At 55.5% G+C, this 17,189-nt stretch overlaps 1 protein-coding gene across 3 annotated transcripts in view; it reads left to right on the forward strand.

The window, feature by feature from the left end:
* The window catches only part of RAB11FIP5 (RAB11 family interacting protein 5), a 44,772-nt gene that overhangs the window by 14,366 nt on the left and 13,217 nt on the right, over positions 1-17,189 (forward strand). For all 3 annotated transcript variants that reach the window (XM_088056980.1, XM_088056981.1, XM_088056982.1), the window contains exons 2-3: positions 4,819-5,258; positions 8,562-9,249. In XM_088056980.1, coding sequence (XP_087913106.1) covers positions 4,819-5,258; positions 8,562-9,249 — 1,128 coding nt within the window. The remainder of the gene's footprint in view (positions 1-4,818; positions 5,259-8,561; positions 9,250-17,189) is intronic.

The raw sequence follows: 17,189 nt of genomic DNA on the forward strand, positions 1-17,189 counted from the left end.
GAGCTCTCCATTCCCAAATGTGTCACTCTGGAGGTGTCCCTGAGCTCTCCATTCCCTGGATTTGTCACTCTGGAGGTGTCCCTGAGCTCTCCATTCCCTGGATTTGTCACTCTGGAGGTGTCCCTGAGCTCTCTATGTGTCAGCAGGCCATCACCTGGCAGGGCTGGGGGCAGGAGCAGCTCCCCACGGAGCAGAGGATGCTGATCCAGCAGGTTCCATGCTCTGGGAAGCACATTCCAGCTGTCAGGAGCAAGGGAAGGAGCACAGACTGGGGCACAGCTCCTCAGCTGGGAGCAATCCTGCTCCTGATCCCCACCAGCTCCGGCTCTGGAGCAGAGTTCAACTTCATTTTAATTTCAGTTTTGTAACAGCAAAGGCTGCATGGGGCTGGGGACCCTCAGAGCGGGCTGGGGGTGAGGGGCTTGTCCTGGGTGTCCTGTGCAGCGAGGAGCTGGATGCCAGATCCAGCAGATCTTTGTGGATCCTGGGGCTGGCTGTGCTTGGTGCAGTTCCCTCCATCCCCCTGCGCTCCAGGCTCTGACTGATGTGACCCAGTTCTGCTCCTTCAGACCTGGAAAAAGGAGTTTGTGTTTGTTTTCCAGGTGTGTTCTGTTCCCATAAAAATGTCGTGTCCCTCTCCAGGATGAGACCTTGGGTGGCCCCAATCCAGAAATCCCCTTCCAGGATCCCCCTGAGGGCAGCTCCTGGGAGGAATTTGGGAAACCGAGGGCCGTGGGATGGGGCTGATGGTGAAAAGCTGCTGTGGGAGTTTGTGTGTTGCTGTTTGGGACTTGATCCCTCCCCGATCCCTCTGTCCTGCTCCATCCCAGCAGTTTGCACCTCCTCTTTCCACTGGGGCTGATTCATAAAAACCCAAACACACGACATGGAACAGCTGAATCCTCCCAAACCTCGTCCTGTGCCATGAACTGAGAGCTCAGCCTAAAAATAGCCCCGTTGCCGTTGGAGGTGTGGTCCCGACTGTGGATGAGGGCTGGGGAACCAGAAATAGCTCCTGAATCCCAGCCCAGCACAGCTCTTGCCTTCAGCAGCTGCTCCAAAAAGCTCAGCACCTGAATTCCCTCTGATGCTCACAGGGTGGGGTGGGATGGGATCCATGGCATGGGATCCATGGGATGGGATGGGGTGGAATAGGATGGGATGGGATCGATGGGATGGGATGGGGTGGGGTGGAATAGGATGGGATGGGATCAATGGGATGGGATGGGGTCCATGGGATGGGGTGGGGTGGGATGGGATCCATGGGATAGGATTGGAGGGGCTGGGATGGGATGGGATGGGATGGGATGGGATGGGATGGGATGGGATGGGATGGGATGGGATCCATGGGATGGGGTGGGGTGGGATCCATGGGACAGGATCCATGGGATGGGATGGGACGGGATCCATGGGATGGGATGGGATGGGATGGGATGGGATCCATGGGATGGGATGGGATGGGATGGGATCCATGGGATAGGATTGGAGGGGCTGGGCTGGGATGGGATGGGATCCATGGGATGGGATGGGATCCATGGGATGAGATGGGAGGTGCTAGGGACATGTCCAGGCTGTTCCATCTCCTCCTGGGGAGCTCCTGCCTTTCCTTGTGTTAATCCACCCAGATTCTCCCTGTTTTTTTCCACGGGATGATGTAAAGTACAAAGGCTCCTTTCAGGAGTTCTTTGTTTTCCTGTGCAGTGATTCAGCCCCTCAGTCTCTCCTTCCCCAGCTGCTGCAGCCCTTCCCTCCTGAGCTGCTTCCAGCTCCTGCATTAGAGTGAACAGCAATGCACTGTGGGGTGTTCCAGGCAGCCTTTTCCCCTCCAATCCTTCGGGAAGTGTCCTCCTGATGCTCCTGCTCCTGCTCCCTGGCAGTGGCTCAGCCTCTTCTGGGCTGCTTTTGTTGCTGGTGCCTGGCTCTAAGGGGTTAATGCTGCCTTTTTCCATGGATTTGTTTTTTCCTGCCTGGATATTTTCTGACAGCCTGAGCACTGGCAGTGTTGCAGTGGGCATTGGATGGGGTGGGATAAGTGAGTGGTGGGAATAGGAGTGGATTCCCTGGGATTTAATTCCATGCCTGTGCCCAGGCACTGTCCCTCCTGCACTTTGTGTGGTGAAGGACCTGGGAATGTTTCAGGGAATGAGGGGATTTTGTGCCCCCTTTGTAGGATCCCAGACAGGATTGGGTTGGAAGGGACCTTAAAACCCATCCAGTCCCACAGGCTGGGACACTTGCCACTATCCCAGTTCCTCCAAGCCCTGTCCAGCCTGGCTTTGGACACTTCTGGGTGTAGCATTCCCAAGCCTCCCAGCTCCTTCCTTCATCCAGGCTGTGAAAACTTCCTTGGCAGAAATCCAGCAACTCCTGGAGGACACAATTCCAGTTTTTTCCTCACCCTGGTGGTTCCATGGTCACACCTGCCTCCACCCTTTTCCCTTTTCCCTTTTCCCTTTTCCCTTTTCCCTTTTCCCTTTTCCCTTTTCCCTTCTCCCTTCTCCCTTTTTACTTTTGCCTTTTCCCTTCTCCCTTCTCCCTTCTCCCTTCTCCCTTCTCCCTTCTCCCTTCTCCCTTCTCCCTTCTCCCTTCTCCCTTCTCCCTTCTCCCTTCTCCCTTCTCCCTTCTCCCTTTTCCCTTCTCCCTTCTCCCTTCTCCCTTCTCCCTTCTCCCTTCTCCCTTCTCCCTTCTCCATTCTCCCTTCTCCCTTTTCCCTTTTCCCTTTTCCCTTTTCCCTTTTCCCTTTTCCCTTTTCCCTTTTCCCTTTTCCCTTTTCCCTTTTCCCTTTTCCCTTTTCCCTTTTCCCTTTTCCCTTTTCCCTTTTCCCTTTTCCCTTTTCCCTTTTCCCTTCTCCCTTCTCCCTTCTCCCTTCTCCCTTCTCCCTTCTCCCTTCTCCCTTCTCCCTTCTCCCTTCTCCCTTCTCCCTTCTCCCTTCTCCCCTCCCCCCTCCCCCTTTCCCCTTTCCCCTTTTCCCTTCTCCCTTCTCCCTTCTCCCTTCTCCCTTCTCCCTTCTCCCTTTTCCCTTCTCCCTTTTCCCCTCTCCCTTTTCCCCTCTCCCTTCTCCCTTCTCCCTTCTCCCTTCTCCCTTCTCCCTTCTCCCTTTTCCCTTCTCCCTTCTCCCTTCTCCCTTCTCCCTTCTCCCTTCTCCCTTCTCCCTTCTCCCTTCTCCCTTCTCCCTTCTCCCTTCTCCCTTCTCCCTTTCCCCATCCCATCCCATTTTCCTTCCCTATTTTTTTTCTTCCCTCTTCACTCTCCAAGTGGATGAAGGCACCACTGGGATTTTTGTTTTCTGGAAATCATTAATGCATGTCAGAAGTGTCTTCACCTCCCATTGCTCCCAAGAAGCACAACATGGAGAAACAGGATCTGTCCCGAGCCTGCAGATGTCTTTGTGCCTTGTTAAGGGGAATTTTAATCAGAAATTCATTAAATGCTTGGATCTGGGTGGGATCAGGGCCGTGGCTGTGCTGGATTCCTGCTCATGCTGCTGCAGCTGTGGGAAGTGGTGCCTGGGATTGGCAGAGATGGAGCACCCCGTGGGGAGAAGGGAGTGATTTTTGGGAAGGGATGGTTCCCTCGTGGCCTGTGTTTGGTGCTGCCCCACAGGGATGTGCAAGTGGAGAACCAGAGGATGGCTCTGGGTGTGTCCCCAGCCCCATTGGCAGGAATCCAGACCCCTCTCCCACCCCATTCCAGAGGCTGCTCCGTGCCCTGCCAGCTGCCAGGCCATTCCCTGTGGGACCATCAGGGCCTCAAGGGAGCTTGGGGGTGTTTGTGCCTTGTGCCATGAATGGTTTGGAGGCTTTTCCAAAGCTCCTCCCTTTCCATGGGCAGCTTTGGTGTTGGGGGCTGTGTGTGGGGTGGGACAGTGGGAAGCATTCCCAGTGATCCTCTGGGATCAATCAGTGGGAGCTTTGTGCTGGACATGGGCTCCTGGAGCTGTCAGCAGGAGCCTGCCGTGGGAATTGCCCCTGGATCAGGGGTTGTGTTGGGCTGGAGCTGCACAGAGCTCCTGGGATGCATCATCCTGGAAAGAACTTGATGCAAGGACACTTCCAGGAGAACCTGAGCATCTTTACTGGAGTGAGACACAGCAGGTCTGGCACAAAGTTGATTTAATGGATGCTGTTGAGTTCCTTTGGTGTTCTGGGTCAGTCTCTGCTGAGAGGATCCCTTGAGTCACCGGCTCTGGGATATTTAAATCAGGAACACAAAATTCCAGCAGCTTTGTCTCCTCCTGGACACAGCTCCCAGCTTTCCCTGGGAAACCAGAGTGCTGTCTGCCAGGGCTGGAGCTGCAGGGGCATCAGGGAGGGGTCAGGTCCCGAGTGCCACCTCCGTGTGGGGTGTTTGTGTCTCTGACTTGGAGGTCAGTGCAATCTGGAACACTTGGGTTAGACTCACTGAGGCTGGAAAAGCCCTCCCAGCCATGGATCCTGTGCTGGATCCCCCCTTGTCCCCAGCCCAGAGCGCCGAGTGCCACCCCAGGCATTCCTTGGGCACCTCCAGGGCTGGGCACTCCAAACCTTCCCGGGCAGTTCCAACGTTTTCCCACCCCAGGCATTCCTTGGGCACCTCCAGGGCTGGGCACTCCAAACCTTCCCGGGCAGTTCCAACGTTTTCCCACCCCAGGCATTCCTTGGGCACCTCCAGGGATGGACATTCCAAACCTTCCCGGGCAGTTCCAGTGTTTTCCAGCCCTTTCCCTGGAGAAACTTGTGCCAGACAGCCCTGCTGCTTTCTCCCAGCATCTCCTCCAAAGTTCTCCTGGCTCTTGGAGATGACAGAGGGCCTTTCCTTCTCCCTCCCCTCTGGCTGCAGGTGGCACAAGCTGCACTCCAAGGCTGGGAAGAAGGAGAAGGAACGTGGTGAGATCCTGGTGAGCATCCAGTTCACCCGGAACAGCCTCACCGCCAGCATGTTCGACCTGTCCGTGAAGGACAAGCCGCGCTCGCCCTTCGGCAAGCTGAAGGACAAGGTGACGGGCAAGAAGAAATACGAGCTGGAGTCGGCCTCTGCCATCATCCCCAGCAGCATGGGAGCCCTGGACATGGAGGATGACTTCGAGCTCGGGGGCAAGAAATCCAAAGTCAAGGGTTTCTTCCTGAAGAGCAAACTGCGCAAGTCATCCCTGACCCAGTCCAGCACCTCCCTGGGATCCGACAGCACCATCTCCTCTGCCAGCCTGAGCCTGGTGGCCAACGCCCCCGAGGTGGCCAGGTCCCCGAGCAGACACGGCAGTGTGTCCACCGAGCGCTCCGGTAAGAGGATCAGGGATAATCCCTCTGTTTCCCCCTTCCTTCCTTTGCAAGGGGCTGCTGAGACTTCCTTCAGCTCTGTTAACTGATTGCTTACCCAGCCACAGATCAGGGAATTGTGGAATTGGAGAAGCCCTCCAGGATCGTGGAATCCAACTGTTCCCCAGCAGTGCCAGGGCCACCACTGCCCATGTCCCCAAGTGCCACCTGCACAGGGCTTTAAATCCCTGCAGGGATGGGCGCTCCAGCCCTGCCCTGGGCAGCTGGGCCAGGACTGGACAGCCCTTTTAGTGGAGAAGTTTTCCCTAAATCTCCCCTGGCCCAGCCTGAGGCCGTTCCCTCTCCTCCTGTCCCTGTTCCCTGGGAGCAGATCCCAAATCCCCCCCGGCTGTCCCCTCCTGCCAGGGACTTGTGCAGAGCCAGAAATTCCCCCTGAGCCTCCTTTGCTCACTTCGAGGTGACATCTCACACGAACCCCGACACCTTCCGTGTGCCAGAGCAGGAGGAACATCCCAGATTTTGCTTTTCCATGCCTGCCCCACGAGCTGCCAGGGTGTGAGGGCTCCTCAGGGCTGTTCCTGCTGGCCCCCAGCAGTCCCTGGCAGGCAGGACCGGCTGGCCCTGGCAGTGCTGGCCCTGCCCCGGGTCACTGCTCTCTCTAATGAAAGCCAAAACGGGGCTGGCTCAGTGATTAAAACAATCTGAGCTCCTGGCACTCCCAGGGCAGTGATTTACAAACAAAAAAGGCCCTTGTAGGGAGTTAATTCTCCCTTGGAAACAAATGGCATTAAATGGTTCAGTTGGCTGCAGACAGCACATGGCAAGGTTGGGTGGGAGTCCCCGGGGTGGCTTCTGCTGGGTGACATCTCCGTGCTGCTCCTTGGGATGAGCCTTCCAGCCACTGGGAGCTTCCCTTCCCATGGCAGGGGGTTGGTGACTCGATCTTCTCGAGTGTGGCCCGGCTAGCTCAGTGATGAGGTTTCTCTTCACTCGAGTTTCGAGGCAGCATATGTTTGTGGGGTTCACTGATTTTCTTCAAGAATCCAAGTCTATAGAGCGAGTAAAGAAATCAGGGGGGGACTCTCTCTCTGGTTTGCATTCCACAGTTTATTTCTGTGAAGGGGAATCCAAAGGACGAGAGACAAAGGATTTGGGGTCTGGGGGGGTCTCTTTTAACAGGGTTTCTCGGAGGGAGGGAACATCAGAGAGGGAACCAATTATTTTTCTCAGTTAGTGCATCTTACAAACTTTCTACAAATCAAGGTTACACACGCCAAGATAAGAAATAACAGACACCAACTTCTTCAAATGCCCACAAAGGTGTGGGAGTATTCTGTACAGAGGGGCAGAGGGGAGAGAGGGGGGGCCTGGTTTCCTGGCAACACAGGGGGGAAAGAAAGGGAAGGCAAGGTAAGCATGCCCTCTCAGCTTCCATAGTTTAGAGGCATTCTGGGACAGGAAAAAGTTACAAACTTCCGTGTTGGAAAGAAGAGTTCTCTTCTCCCAACCCCGTGCTTTCCTGGGCTAAAGAAACTTCAAGCAGCTGGAAATGCCAGCGGGGTCTTCTCTTTACTCTATCCGGCCTCTCGCCGTGGGGCTGAGGAGAGAAACTTCAGTAACCATGGTAACTTGACGCCAGGTAAACAGGAGAAAGAGAAGCTGGGGGGGAAATCACAACTAAAAGATGGGAAAAGATACATTTCAAGCTATCAACTACAACAGGTTGGAACTGGGTGGTCTTGAATCCCAAAGCATTCCACGATTCTGTGAAGGAAGCAGCACCTCCAGCTGTGTCAGCTGTTTTCCTCGGGTTCTCCAGGACTTTTACCCCCCAGAACTGGCAGTAGCCACAAGGTCATGCAATCACGGAATTGTTAAGGTCGGAAAAGATTTTTAAGATGATCAAGTCCAGCCCTCGAGGCTGTGGGAGGGAAATGCAGGCACTGGATCCTCCTGGTTCGTCACACCGAGCCTGGAGCTCATCTTCTCTCGTTCAGTGCAAACTCATAAGTCACATGGAACCTTTAAAACCCTTCAAGGAGCTTCTGGGGTGTTCCTTGCATTTATTATCAGCCTCAGGTCCTCTCAGACGATGGGTTTGTCACCTCAGTCTCCTCTGGGGGTCCTCCCCGCTGTGCTGGGGACAGTTTTGTGTCCCTGTGTGGCTGCACACCCTGAGCTGTCCTTGGCGTTTCCATGACTTTAATGGGCAGGGCCAGGCTGAGTCCCCAGATGTCCGTGGTGGTTCCAGGTGGGGATTGTTGTAGTCCACAACCTCAGGATCACGTCCAGGGAAGCTGCAGGGTTCTGGGGACCAGCATGGAACACCAGCAAGACGGGTTCCTGTTCATGAAACCATTTATTCAGCACGGGAACAAACTCAGATCCAGAGCAGAGAGCCCTGAACAGAGGCAGAGCAGGGGTTTTTGAGGGACAGAACCTCCGAGGGTCTCCCCCTTTGAGGGTGGAGCTCAGGGTCAGGGACCACTAGTCCCATTTACCCAATTAACAGATGCCAACTAAATTATTTTTCTTATTCACCCAATGACCCAACACCTGAGTGCTGCACTGCTGCATTTTTTACCCAATTACTACCACCCAAAAACCCCTGGGAGAAGAACATGGAGAAGAAAGAAGGACAAGAGACAACACCTTAAATCCTCCATCTTGTCCTCTGCTCTCTAAACTGGTTTAAACTCTAAACTTCAACCCATTCACTCAGTGACTCAAGAAACCTAATTCACACACATTTTCAGTCCTTTCTACTTAACCCTAACAGTTGTCTCCACGGTGCTGTGTGAAACTCGGTGCTTTCTTGGCTGTCAGAGTTAGGCATTACAGATTAAAGTTTATTGTTGCCGCTGAAGATGAACAGATCACACGGACACAGGTCGAGGTGTGCTGAAAGGAAGAGAGAGTTTATTTTTCCTCCCAGGATTTATAGGCTTCTGCCCACAGTCAGGGATTGGATGGTCAGGATAACACTTTCTCACTGCACTGGCCATGAGAGATGTCCATCACAAGACGTGGAACAGAAAGAATGTACACATATCTATGTTTGCAGTTCCTGTCCTGGGAAAGTCCTTAGAAAACCATGGCAGCAAGCTCAGAAGCTGAGTTTTCAGGGCGACAGTTTGTATCCTGCATCTCTGACCCTGACACACCACAAACAGAACAAGGGAGAAACCCCAGGGACTCAAACCCAATCAGAACCCCTGGGCCGCCCTTCACAAGGGGTTTGGGGTGGGACAGGGTCACAGCAGGAGATGACCATGGCCTGAGCTGTTTTGTGCTTGCTGCCCGCAGTGAAGGAGCTGCTGTCCTCCCCGAAGCCGAGCCACAAGCGAGCGTTCAGCGACGACGTGTCCCAGCTGGGCCCGGAGGCCGGAGCCGCGCAGGGCGCGAGGCCCGCGGGCGACGCCGCGTCGCGCTCGTCGCTCTGCATCAACGGCAGCCACGTGTACGGCGAGGAACCCCCGAGGAACCCCCCCGGCCCTGCCCCACCGCCCCCGCCCCGCCGCCAGGAACAGCCTTTCGCCTTCTCCCCGCTGCACCCCGAGCCCCGCGAGGCGGCCTGGGGCGGCCTGGAGAGGGCCCAGCAGAGGGACGAGCCCAGGTTCATCCCGTCCCCTCCCAGCCTGGCCCTGCAGGAAGAGCTCAAGGTGTCCACCAAGGCCGTGACCCTCAGCAACCACCTGGGCAGGGCCAGGATGGAGGAGAGCGCCCGCCTGGAGAGCAAACCCACGCAGGCCGCGGCTCCTCTGGGCTTCTCCTCGGAGCTGGCCAAGGACAAAGCGCCCGAGGACGCCAGGAAGGAGGACAAGAAGGCCAAGGGAGGCTTCTTCCACCACGGGGGCGGCCGGAGCGACGTGGGGGGCAAAGGCCAGGGGGACAGAGGGACCCCCGTCCACGCCTCGGCTGCGGGGGATGACGGCAGTAAGAACAGCGGCTGGTTTGGGTCCAAGGAGCCCAAAGAGTCACCCCAGAAAGCCAGGTCAGTGCAAGGGGGTGTGGAGGTCCAGGCTGCTGATTCCTGCCCCAAATTCCCCCGGTCGGAGCTCCTGGATGCTCCTGGGAGTGCTCAGGCAAGGTCAGAGCAGGGAAAATCCTTCCTTGCTGTTAAATGTCTCCAAGGGAAGGGGATTTTCCTGGATCCTCTCCTGGCTTCTGCCAGGAACCACCTGTGTGTTTTCCCCTCGGGGAAGGGAGGGATCCCCTCCATGGAGAGGTTTCCCTCAGCAGGGATGAGGCTCAGTGTGGTCACACCAAGTGGTTCTGTGGCCTCAAAAGGAAGGATCGTTATCCTTTAATGAGCTGAAAAAGCTTCCCTGGCATTCAGGCTGGGGTGTGGGATATTGGGATGTGTAATCACATTCTCGTTGTGAACCCCACACCCCCCTGCAGGCTCTGGTCGGGGTGCAGCACTTTGGTTACATGAGATGTCATTAATATTCCCAAAGTAATTAATCCCAGCCCTGCTCTTTGCTCTTCCCATCCCACCCAGCCTCCCCTTCTCCCAGTTATCAATCTCTAACTGTTCTTGCTTTGTGTGATGATTCATCCCTCCAAATCCTCGGGTTTTTGTGGTGTTTGTGCTGTTCCTGAGAGGAATTTGTCATCCCTGGAGCCCCTGGAGCTGAGCTGGCAGTCCAGAGGTCGAGGGTGTTGTCAGTGAGAGGCAGGAAATGGGGTTAAAATCAGCCAGGGAAAACAACCAGCACTCGGAGCTGCTTCAGTCTGCAGCCTTGCTTTATCAGAGGGATTTTCTGATCTGGGCTGACTTTAACCTAATTTATGAAGCAGAAGGATTTGAGTTCAGTCTGAGCCTCCTGTAATGAGGAGGGCACTCCTGGTTTATTCCACATAACCTGTCTCCCACATGGATTTAACTCGTAAAGGGATGAGCACATCCCTCAGCCTGGCTCCAGAACCAGCCCCAGAATTCCTGCTTTCCACAGGAAGGTGTGATGCTCGTGGTGACCTTGGGGCTGCAGAGCTGGGGACACTGGGACAGGCAGGAGCTGCTCCCCTGGCTCGGGAATATCGGGAATGTCCATCATTGGGAAGGATGTGGGAGCTCTGTCCTGTTCCAGCAGCAGGAGGGACAAGTGTGAGGTCTGGGGGCTGCTGTGGTGCATCCCTGTGGATGGTTCTGGAATTCCCTATCCTTGGGAGTGTCCAAGGGTGGGTTGGACGGGGCTGGGAGCACCCTGGGGTGGTGGAAGGTGCCTGTCCATGGCAGGGGTGGAATGGGATGGGCTTTAAGGTCCCTTCCAACCCAAACCATGCTGTGATTCCGTGATTCCCAGGAGTGGTTTGGTGTCACATCCCAGGGCAGGATTTGTGGATGAGCCTGGAGGACTCCGGTCTCTGCATCCTGTCCTTGAGGAAGGACAGAGTGTTCCCACTCAAGATCATTCTTTTTGTTTTTATTTCCAATTTTGGGATAAGAAACCTGCTGGTTAAGGCCTAGGATAAAAAATCAAGGCTTAAAAGTCCTGCTGTATCCAGGCAGTGACCCCACAAGTGCCTGAGGCAGCCAGGGAAGCACTGTGGGGATGGGATCCATGGGATGGGATCCATGGGATGGGATGGGATGGGATGGGATGGGATGGGATGGGATCCATGGGATGGGATGGGATGGGACGGGATGGGATGGGATGGGATGGAGCTGCCCTCAGCATCTCTCTTTGGGGCCTTTTCCTTGGGAAATGGGTGAGAGACCAGCAGGTTTTCCCCTCCTGGCAGTCCTGGGAAGGAGGCAGGCAGGGCCATGCCTGCCCAGCTCCTCTGGCAGACGCTGCTTTCGGGGCAGGGATGTTTGACCCAGCTGGAATTGGGTTCCTTGTCCATCCAAGCCAGTGGATAATCACCAGGAGTGCTCCTAAACACTGCTGGTTTCTGACAGCCCCCTGCCTTCCTGCACTCACCCCCAGCACTGCTCCTTTCCCAGAGGGTTTCCAGTCCCTGGGTTGTTTTTAAATCCACTTCAGTGCTCCCAGTTTAATCTCAGGCTCAGCCAGAGCCGAGCTTTGCTTTGTGTGTCTGGGGAGGAGAGGCTCGGAGGAGCTGTGTGGCTGCAGCTCCTCTGCCTGGGATTTTCTCTCCCAAAAAACAGGAATGGATTCCAAGCAGCACGAGCTGGAGGGGAGGAATTCCCAGAACCCCCTTTTGGGGCGTTTAGGAACATCTGAGTGGGCTTTAAGTGCAGTTTGCAATTAGGAATGGGAAATAATGAGCTGAAACCGGAGCAGGGGGGATTTGGAGTAGGAACTGGGAGAAGTGGCTCCTGGAGGATGGGGAAATGCTGGAGCTGCCTGGCTGGGAAGGGATTTCTCTCTCCTGGTGGCCAGGGATTTGGCACTGGGATAGTTGAGAACCTCTGGGGAGCATTGCAGGAATCACAGGGACAGTGTTTGTCTCTGCCCTGGTTTTCCAAGTGCTTCAGTTTTCCTTCAGGCCGTTCATTAGGACATCATTACTCATTTTAATGATACAGAACCAACTTCTCTGATGTTATTTTGCTTCCTTACACTGAGTGACCTCGTGGACCAAGCTGGTGATTCAGTCAAAGCTGTGGAAGAGCTTTTAGGTCTTGGTGGCTTCAGAGTGCCAGAGGGCAGGGTCAGATGGGATGTTGGGAAGGAATTCCTGGCTGGGATGGTGCAAAGCCCTGGCACAGGTGCCCAGAGCAGCTGGGGCTGCCCCTGGATCCCTGGCAGTGCCCAAGGCCAGGCTGGACACTGGGGCTGGAGCTCCTGGGACAGTGGGAGCTGTCCCTGCCAGGGCTGGGGTGGCACTGGGTGGGGTTTGGGGTCACTCCAGCCCAAACCATTCCAGATCCTCTGATCTCTGGGGGTTCTCTGATATCCCTCTGTGGCTGTTCAGTGGCAGTGTCACTTCCAGAGCTGGATTAACCCTTGCTCTGGAGAGAGGCAGCCTCCAAACTGAGCAGTTTTGAGTCTTGATTTATTTGCAGAAAGGAATTTTTCCCTCCTGCTCTCCTGACTCTGGAAACTTCAGCTTTGTGAGCAGCACCTTCTCACCAGTTTGCCCACCTTGGATAGGCCAAGTTTAACCCAGAGCTGAATGTGGTGAGAAAGCATCAAAATCAGCCCCTTTGCAAGCCCAGCAAGCTCAGCCTGTAATTAGTTAAAAGGTCTGTAATTAGAAGGCAGGTCTGAGTTTGCCTGCAGCAAGGCCCAGCCTGGCACAGCTCATCTTTACCCACTGGCTCTGCCAAACACACCCTTCCCAAAATAAGGAGCTGCTGCCTTTGGGCTGGGTTTAGCTGGAGCTTTATAAAAAGGTTTTTGTTGTGGGCTGGGTGGGCTTTGCTGAGCCATCAGTGTGGGAGCTGGCTCTCACTGCAGGGAACTGGGCACTGCTGCCTTCAGCCCTTATTGACACCCCTGATTCTTCTCAGGGAAGCAGGTCCCAAAGGCTCTGCTCCTCATCCCGGGCTTTGCTGATCCCTGGGAGCTCCAGGCTTTGATTCTGGAGGGGATGGAGCAGTAGGAAGATGGTGTTTGCTCTTTGGAGGCTGAATAAAAGCCTGAATAAAAGCCTGAATAAAAGCCTGGTTGGGGGTTGTTGTTTTGAAGGTCAGTGGTGAAGGGTTGTGTGTAAGGAAGAGGCTCAGCAGGTTTATTTGAGGCAAAGCCTGGGGCTAAAACAATCCTTTAAATGTTTCCAGGGTTTCCTCCAATGTTATCAGAGCTCTGCAGCTCCTGCTTCCTGTGGAGAATCCTGATGATAAAACGGGGCTGCATCTCAGGCCTGACAACAGAAGAAAAAGGAAATTGTGCTCTGTCCTATAAAAACAGGGCCATCAGTTCCATTTGCAGGCTCAAGCCCCTTCCCAGAGTCCAGACCCTTGGATCCAGCAGTGAGGCCAAATCTTGACTCAGCTCCTCCCTGTTCCTCCTGTCCTAACATGGGCCTTTCCAAAGTGCTGGGAGTGGGAGGAAGGTTTGGAATGGCTGGAGCAGAGTCCTTGGCCAGGCTGGCAGGGGCGGGATGGAGCCTGGATGTTGTGGCAGCCCCTCCAAAGCCAACAGAACTCCTGGAGCAGAGCCTGGGAAGCTGCAGAGCTGGAGGAAAGGGGAGATGAAGGCCATGATGTGACACCAGGGCGTTGTGGATGAGTCCATGGGAGCCCCCAGGATCACAGCTCTGGACAGGGATTGTGTCCAGGAGAGTGCAGCCCTGCCTTGGAGCACCCCAGGGATGGAGTGAGGAGCCTGCAGGGCTGGAAATGGCTCTTGGTGCTGCTGAGCCTGCACTTGCAGGGATGGGCACGAGGCAGGATGGGCAGCTGGAGCCACAGCTCCTGATGGGCTCCTTTGGAACCCTCCAGGAAAAGCACAGCCCCACCTCCACTCCTAAAAGTGGGAATTGGGGGTTGGAGTTTGCATTTCCCTGGGTTCCCACTGCCCAGATTTCTCCTATTTTTTTTAAATTCCCAGAGTTTTGAGGGCAAATGTCTGTAAAGGAAGAATTGTCCATTTGAATGGGGATGATGGACAAGTGAGGCCCAAGGGAAGAGCAAAGTGGTTGTTGCACAGATAATTATTACAGATAATTTATAGATCATTACAGGTGATTTATTATAGAGAAATCCAGTCCTTCCACCTCTGGAATTCCTATTTAAAATACATTTAAAATACATCCTTCCCTCTGGTGCTCCCACCCTGAACAAAAATGTCCTGGGCTGCTGTTCCCATCTCTTCCCACCCCCTTCCTGCACAATTCCTGCTGTGCCAGCCCTGCTGATGCCAGTGGGAGGAAATTCCTGATCCCTGCCAGGTGTGCAGCTGCTGCAGGATGCTCCAGCACCTCCATCCTGCTGCTTTTCCACCCAAGTGAGCCCCAGCTCTGGGAAAACGGGGCCAAAAGCAGCTTGGGAGTGGCAGCGCACGGATCCAGCCCTCCTCCATCCCTCCTAGCAGGGATTTTCCACTTGAGCTTCAGCACATCGGGGCTGGATTCATCCCTGCCCTTCCCAAACTCCGTGTGCTGTTTCCTCCTGGTGGTGCAGAGTCCCCCAGCCTCCTGCAGCCAGGGCACAGCCTGAGATCCAGCCTGGGGCCCGCAGGGAGAAATGTCCCTGCATTGAACAAGCTGTTTCCAGTCGACTTTTTCCATCAGGAGGTTGCTCAGCAATATTTTATTTCCTTTTTATTTTATTTTTTTTTATTGCTGCGAGGCTCAAAGGCGTCTGTGAAGTGCTGCCAAACAAATAAATGAGGGCAGGAAGGTACCAGCGATTTATTTTGGCTGGCAGAGCCTTGTGCTGGGAATGGGAGGGGAAGGAGGAGAGGGAGGAGGAGGAGGAGGAGGAGGGTGAGTCAGCGTTTCAGTGCTGCACAGAGCTGCTTCCATCAGGCTGCTGCAAGTGTAGGTTTCCCTCTAGAGGAATGCACCGTGCTGCACTCCTGCTTTCAGCCAGCACTTCCAGCATCCTCCCTCAGGGAGAGCAGGAAAGGGCATTTTTTGGGGCAGAGCAAAGCTCCTGGCAGCGCCAGGCTGGTGGCACAAGCAGGGATGTTCACCCCAGGGAATGAACCCTGCAATCCCAGTGGGAAGTCACAGATCCTCAAACGGCCCCAGGCGGTGCCAGGGGAGGCTCAGGCTGGATATTGGGAAAATTTCTTCCTGTAAGGGTTTGTCTGGCCCTGGCACAGCTGCCCAGGGCAGGGCTGGAGTTCCCATCCCTGGAGGGGTTTAAAAGCCCTGTGGATGTGGCACTTGGGGACATGGGTTAGTGGTGACCCTGGCACTGCTGGGGATGGTTGGACTTGGTGATCTTAGAGGGCTTTTCCAGCCTAAACATTCCATGATTCTTCTGCCTGGAATTTTCAGTCCCTGAACAAACCCCAGTGTGTCCCAGCAGGAATGGGGCTGAGAAGCAGAAAGGGAATTGAAGGAGGAAAACAAGAATCCAACAAAGATGGACTCAAGTTGTGTCTTGATCTGTTTAGCCAATATGGGCAGGTCCAGCACCCCATGGGCCCCATCACAAGAGCCAGGGAATGGCTCCCAGTGCCAGAGGGCAGGGCTGGATGGGATTTTGGGCAGGAATTGTTCCTGGCAGGGTGGGCAGGCCCTGGCACAGGTGCCCAGAGCAGCTGGGGCTGCCCCTGGATCCCTGGCAGTGCCCAAGGCCAGGCTGGACACTGGGGCTGGAGCTCCTGGGACAGTGGGAGCTGTCCCTGCCATGGCTGGGGTGGGGATGGGATGATCCCTAAGGCCCCTTCCAACCCAAACCATTCCATGGTGACGTGGGGAATGAAGACAGGATCATCTCAGGGGGTTGAGGAGGCCTTGAAGCTGTGCAGGTGGGGATTGGTGCAATTGCAGGTGCCTGGGCAAGGGGCTGCTCTGGCATCGGGCACCCCTGAGGAGGGAACTGCACCCACTCAGCTTCTGGCAGCCAGGCTGGTCATTAGCAGCCAGTGCTCATTAGGAGCCTGCAGCTGATTAATGCTCTGCAGCCTTTTAGAGCTGGAGGCCAGCAGAGCTGGAGCAGGCCCTGGATGCTCTTAATCAGCACAAAGGAGCAAAGCACGGGCGCAGTGCCAGCAGGACAAACAGAGCTGGGGCAGGGCCGTGTGCCCCTTGCAGCCACCCCGAGATCGTGGTGGTTGGGCCTTGTCACCTTCCTGTGTCACCTTCCCTTGTCACCTTCCCTTGTCACCTTCCCTTTCCAGCTGGGAAGGAAAATTTGCCATGGTTTGCCCTGTGAAAATTTATTTGTGGAGGTTGTGAACTCATCCAGCTGAGTGGTGACGTACTGAGCAGCTGTTCTCCTCTTGTGGGGAGCATAAATTCGAGGGGGATTAGGGAGAAAGGTCCAACCCTCTGCTGATCCCCAGGAGAGGTTTCCCTCCACGTGGAGAGTGGCTGCCAGTCTGGAGTGCTCTGTGCCACCAGCTTCTCCCAAAACTTGTGGAGCGCTCAAAGCCCCCGGGAGGGGCTGGGCTGCAGTGTGGGGCCAGGCAGAAGAGGACACGGAGCAGGGCCACCACCGCTGCTCTGTGACAGCAGGAGAGGGCACCCACGAGCTGTGCGTGCCCCAAAGGGAGCTGCAGCTCCCAGGGAGGATGGAGAGCTCGAGGCTTTTCTTTGTCCCAGGTGCCTTCAGTGTCTGGCTGGTGTCCCAGGGGTGCTGGAGCGGGGCTGGCTGTGCTCAGCCGCTCTCTGGGAACGTTCCCTGTCCCCAGACTGGGATGGGGGGCTCCGAAGGGCACCTGTCCTGGGAGCTGCTCGGAGCAGGGTGCTGCGTGGGGAGCAGGGGGTCCCCGTGGTGGGGCCATCGCTCCTGGGCCGAGGTGGTGCCAGCCCAACGCCCTGGGACTGAGCAGCTGCACCATCACCAGCCTCAGCTTTTGCCTCAAGATGGCATTTTGTGCTTTAAAATGTGTCTGAGGCCTTGGGTGGATGCACAATAACATGGAAATTGTTGTCCAAGCAACTCTGTGATCTTGCAGTGCCACCTGTAATCCCTCCCAGCAGCCAGGGAGGGAAATTCCTTGTCCAAGGAATGAATTTATTCCTTTCTCTTAAGCCTTGGTGGTCCAGAGCTGGCTGAGCCTTGCCCAGATTTCTCCCCAGCCAAGAGGGGAAGTCTCTGGAGCTCGTGGCTGCTGCAGGAGGCACCAATCCCATGGGATCTGTTATGGGGCAGGGCCGGGTGTCCCTGTGCTGGGGATGGGACTGCTCCTCCCAAGGGTGAGCCGGGAGGGGCCAGGAGGAGGGAGCAGTGGAGCACCAGCTGGATGTGGGGTGTCCACACCACACCCCCCTTGTGATGTGGAAACCTCTGAGCCTCCTCGGGGTGGTGACTCCGCATTGCTGGAGTTGTTCCCAAAGGAAGATGAGTGAAATTCCAAAGGAAGGTCCCTCAGTCCTGCCTGAACTGCAGCAGGGCGC

Source organism: Pseudopodoces humilis, chromosome 6 (genome assembly GCF_049639895.1).
Source record: "Pseudopodoces humilis isolate 2021_Gansu_Grassland_sample_001 chromosome 6, ASM4963989v1, whole genome shotgun sequence".
Classification (NCBI taxonomy): Eukaryota; Metazoa; Chordata; class Aves; order Passeriformes; family Paridae; genus Pseudopodoces; species Pseudopodoces humilis.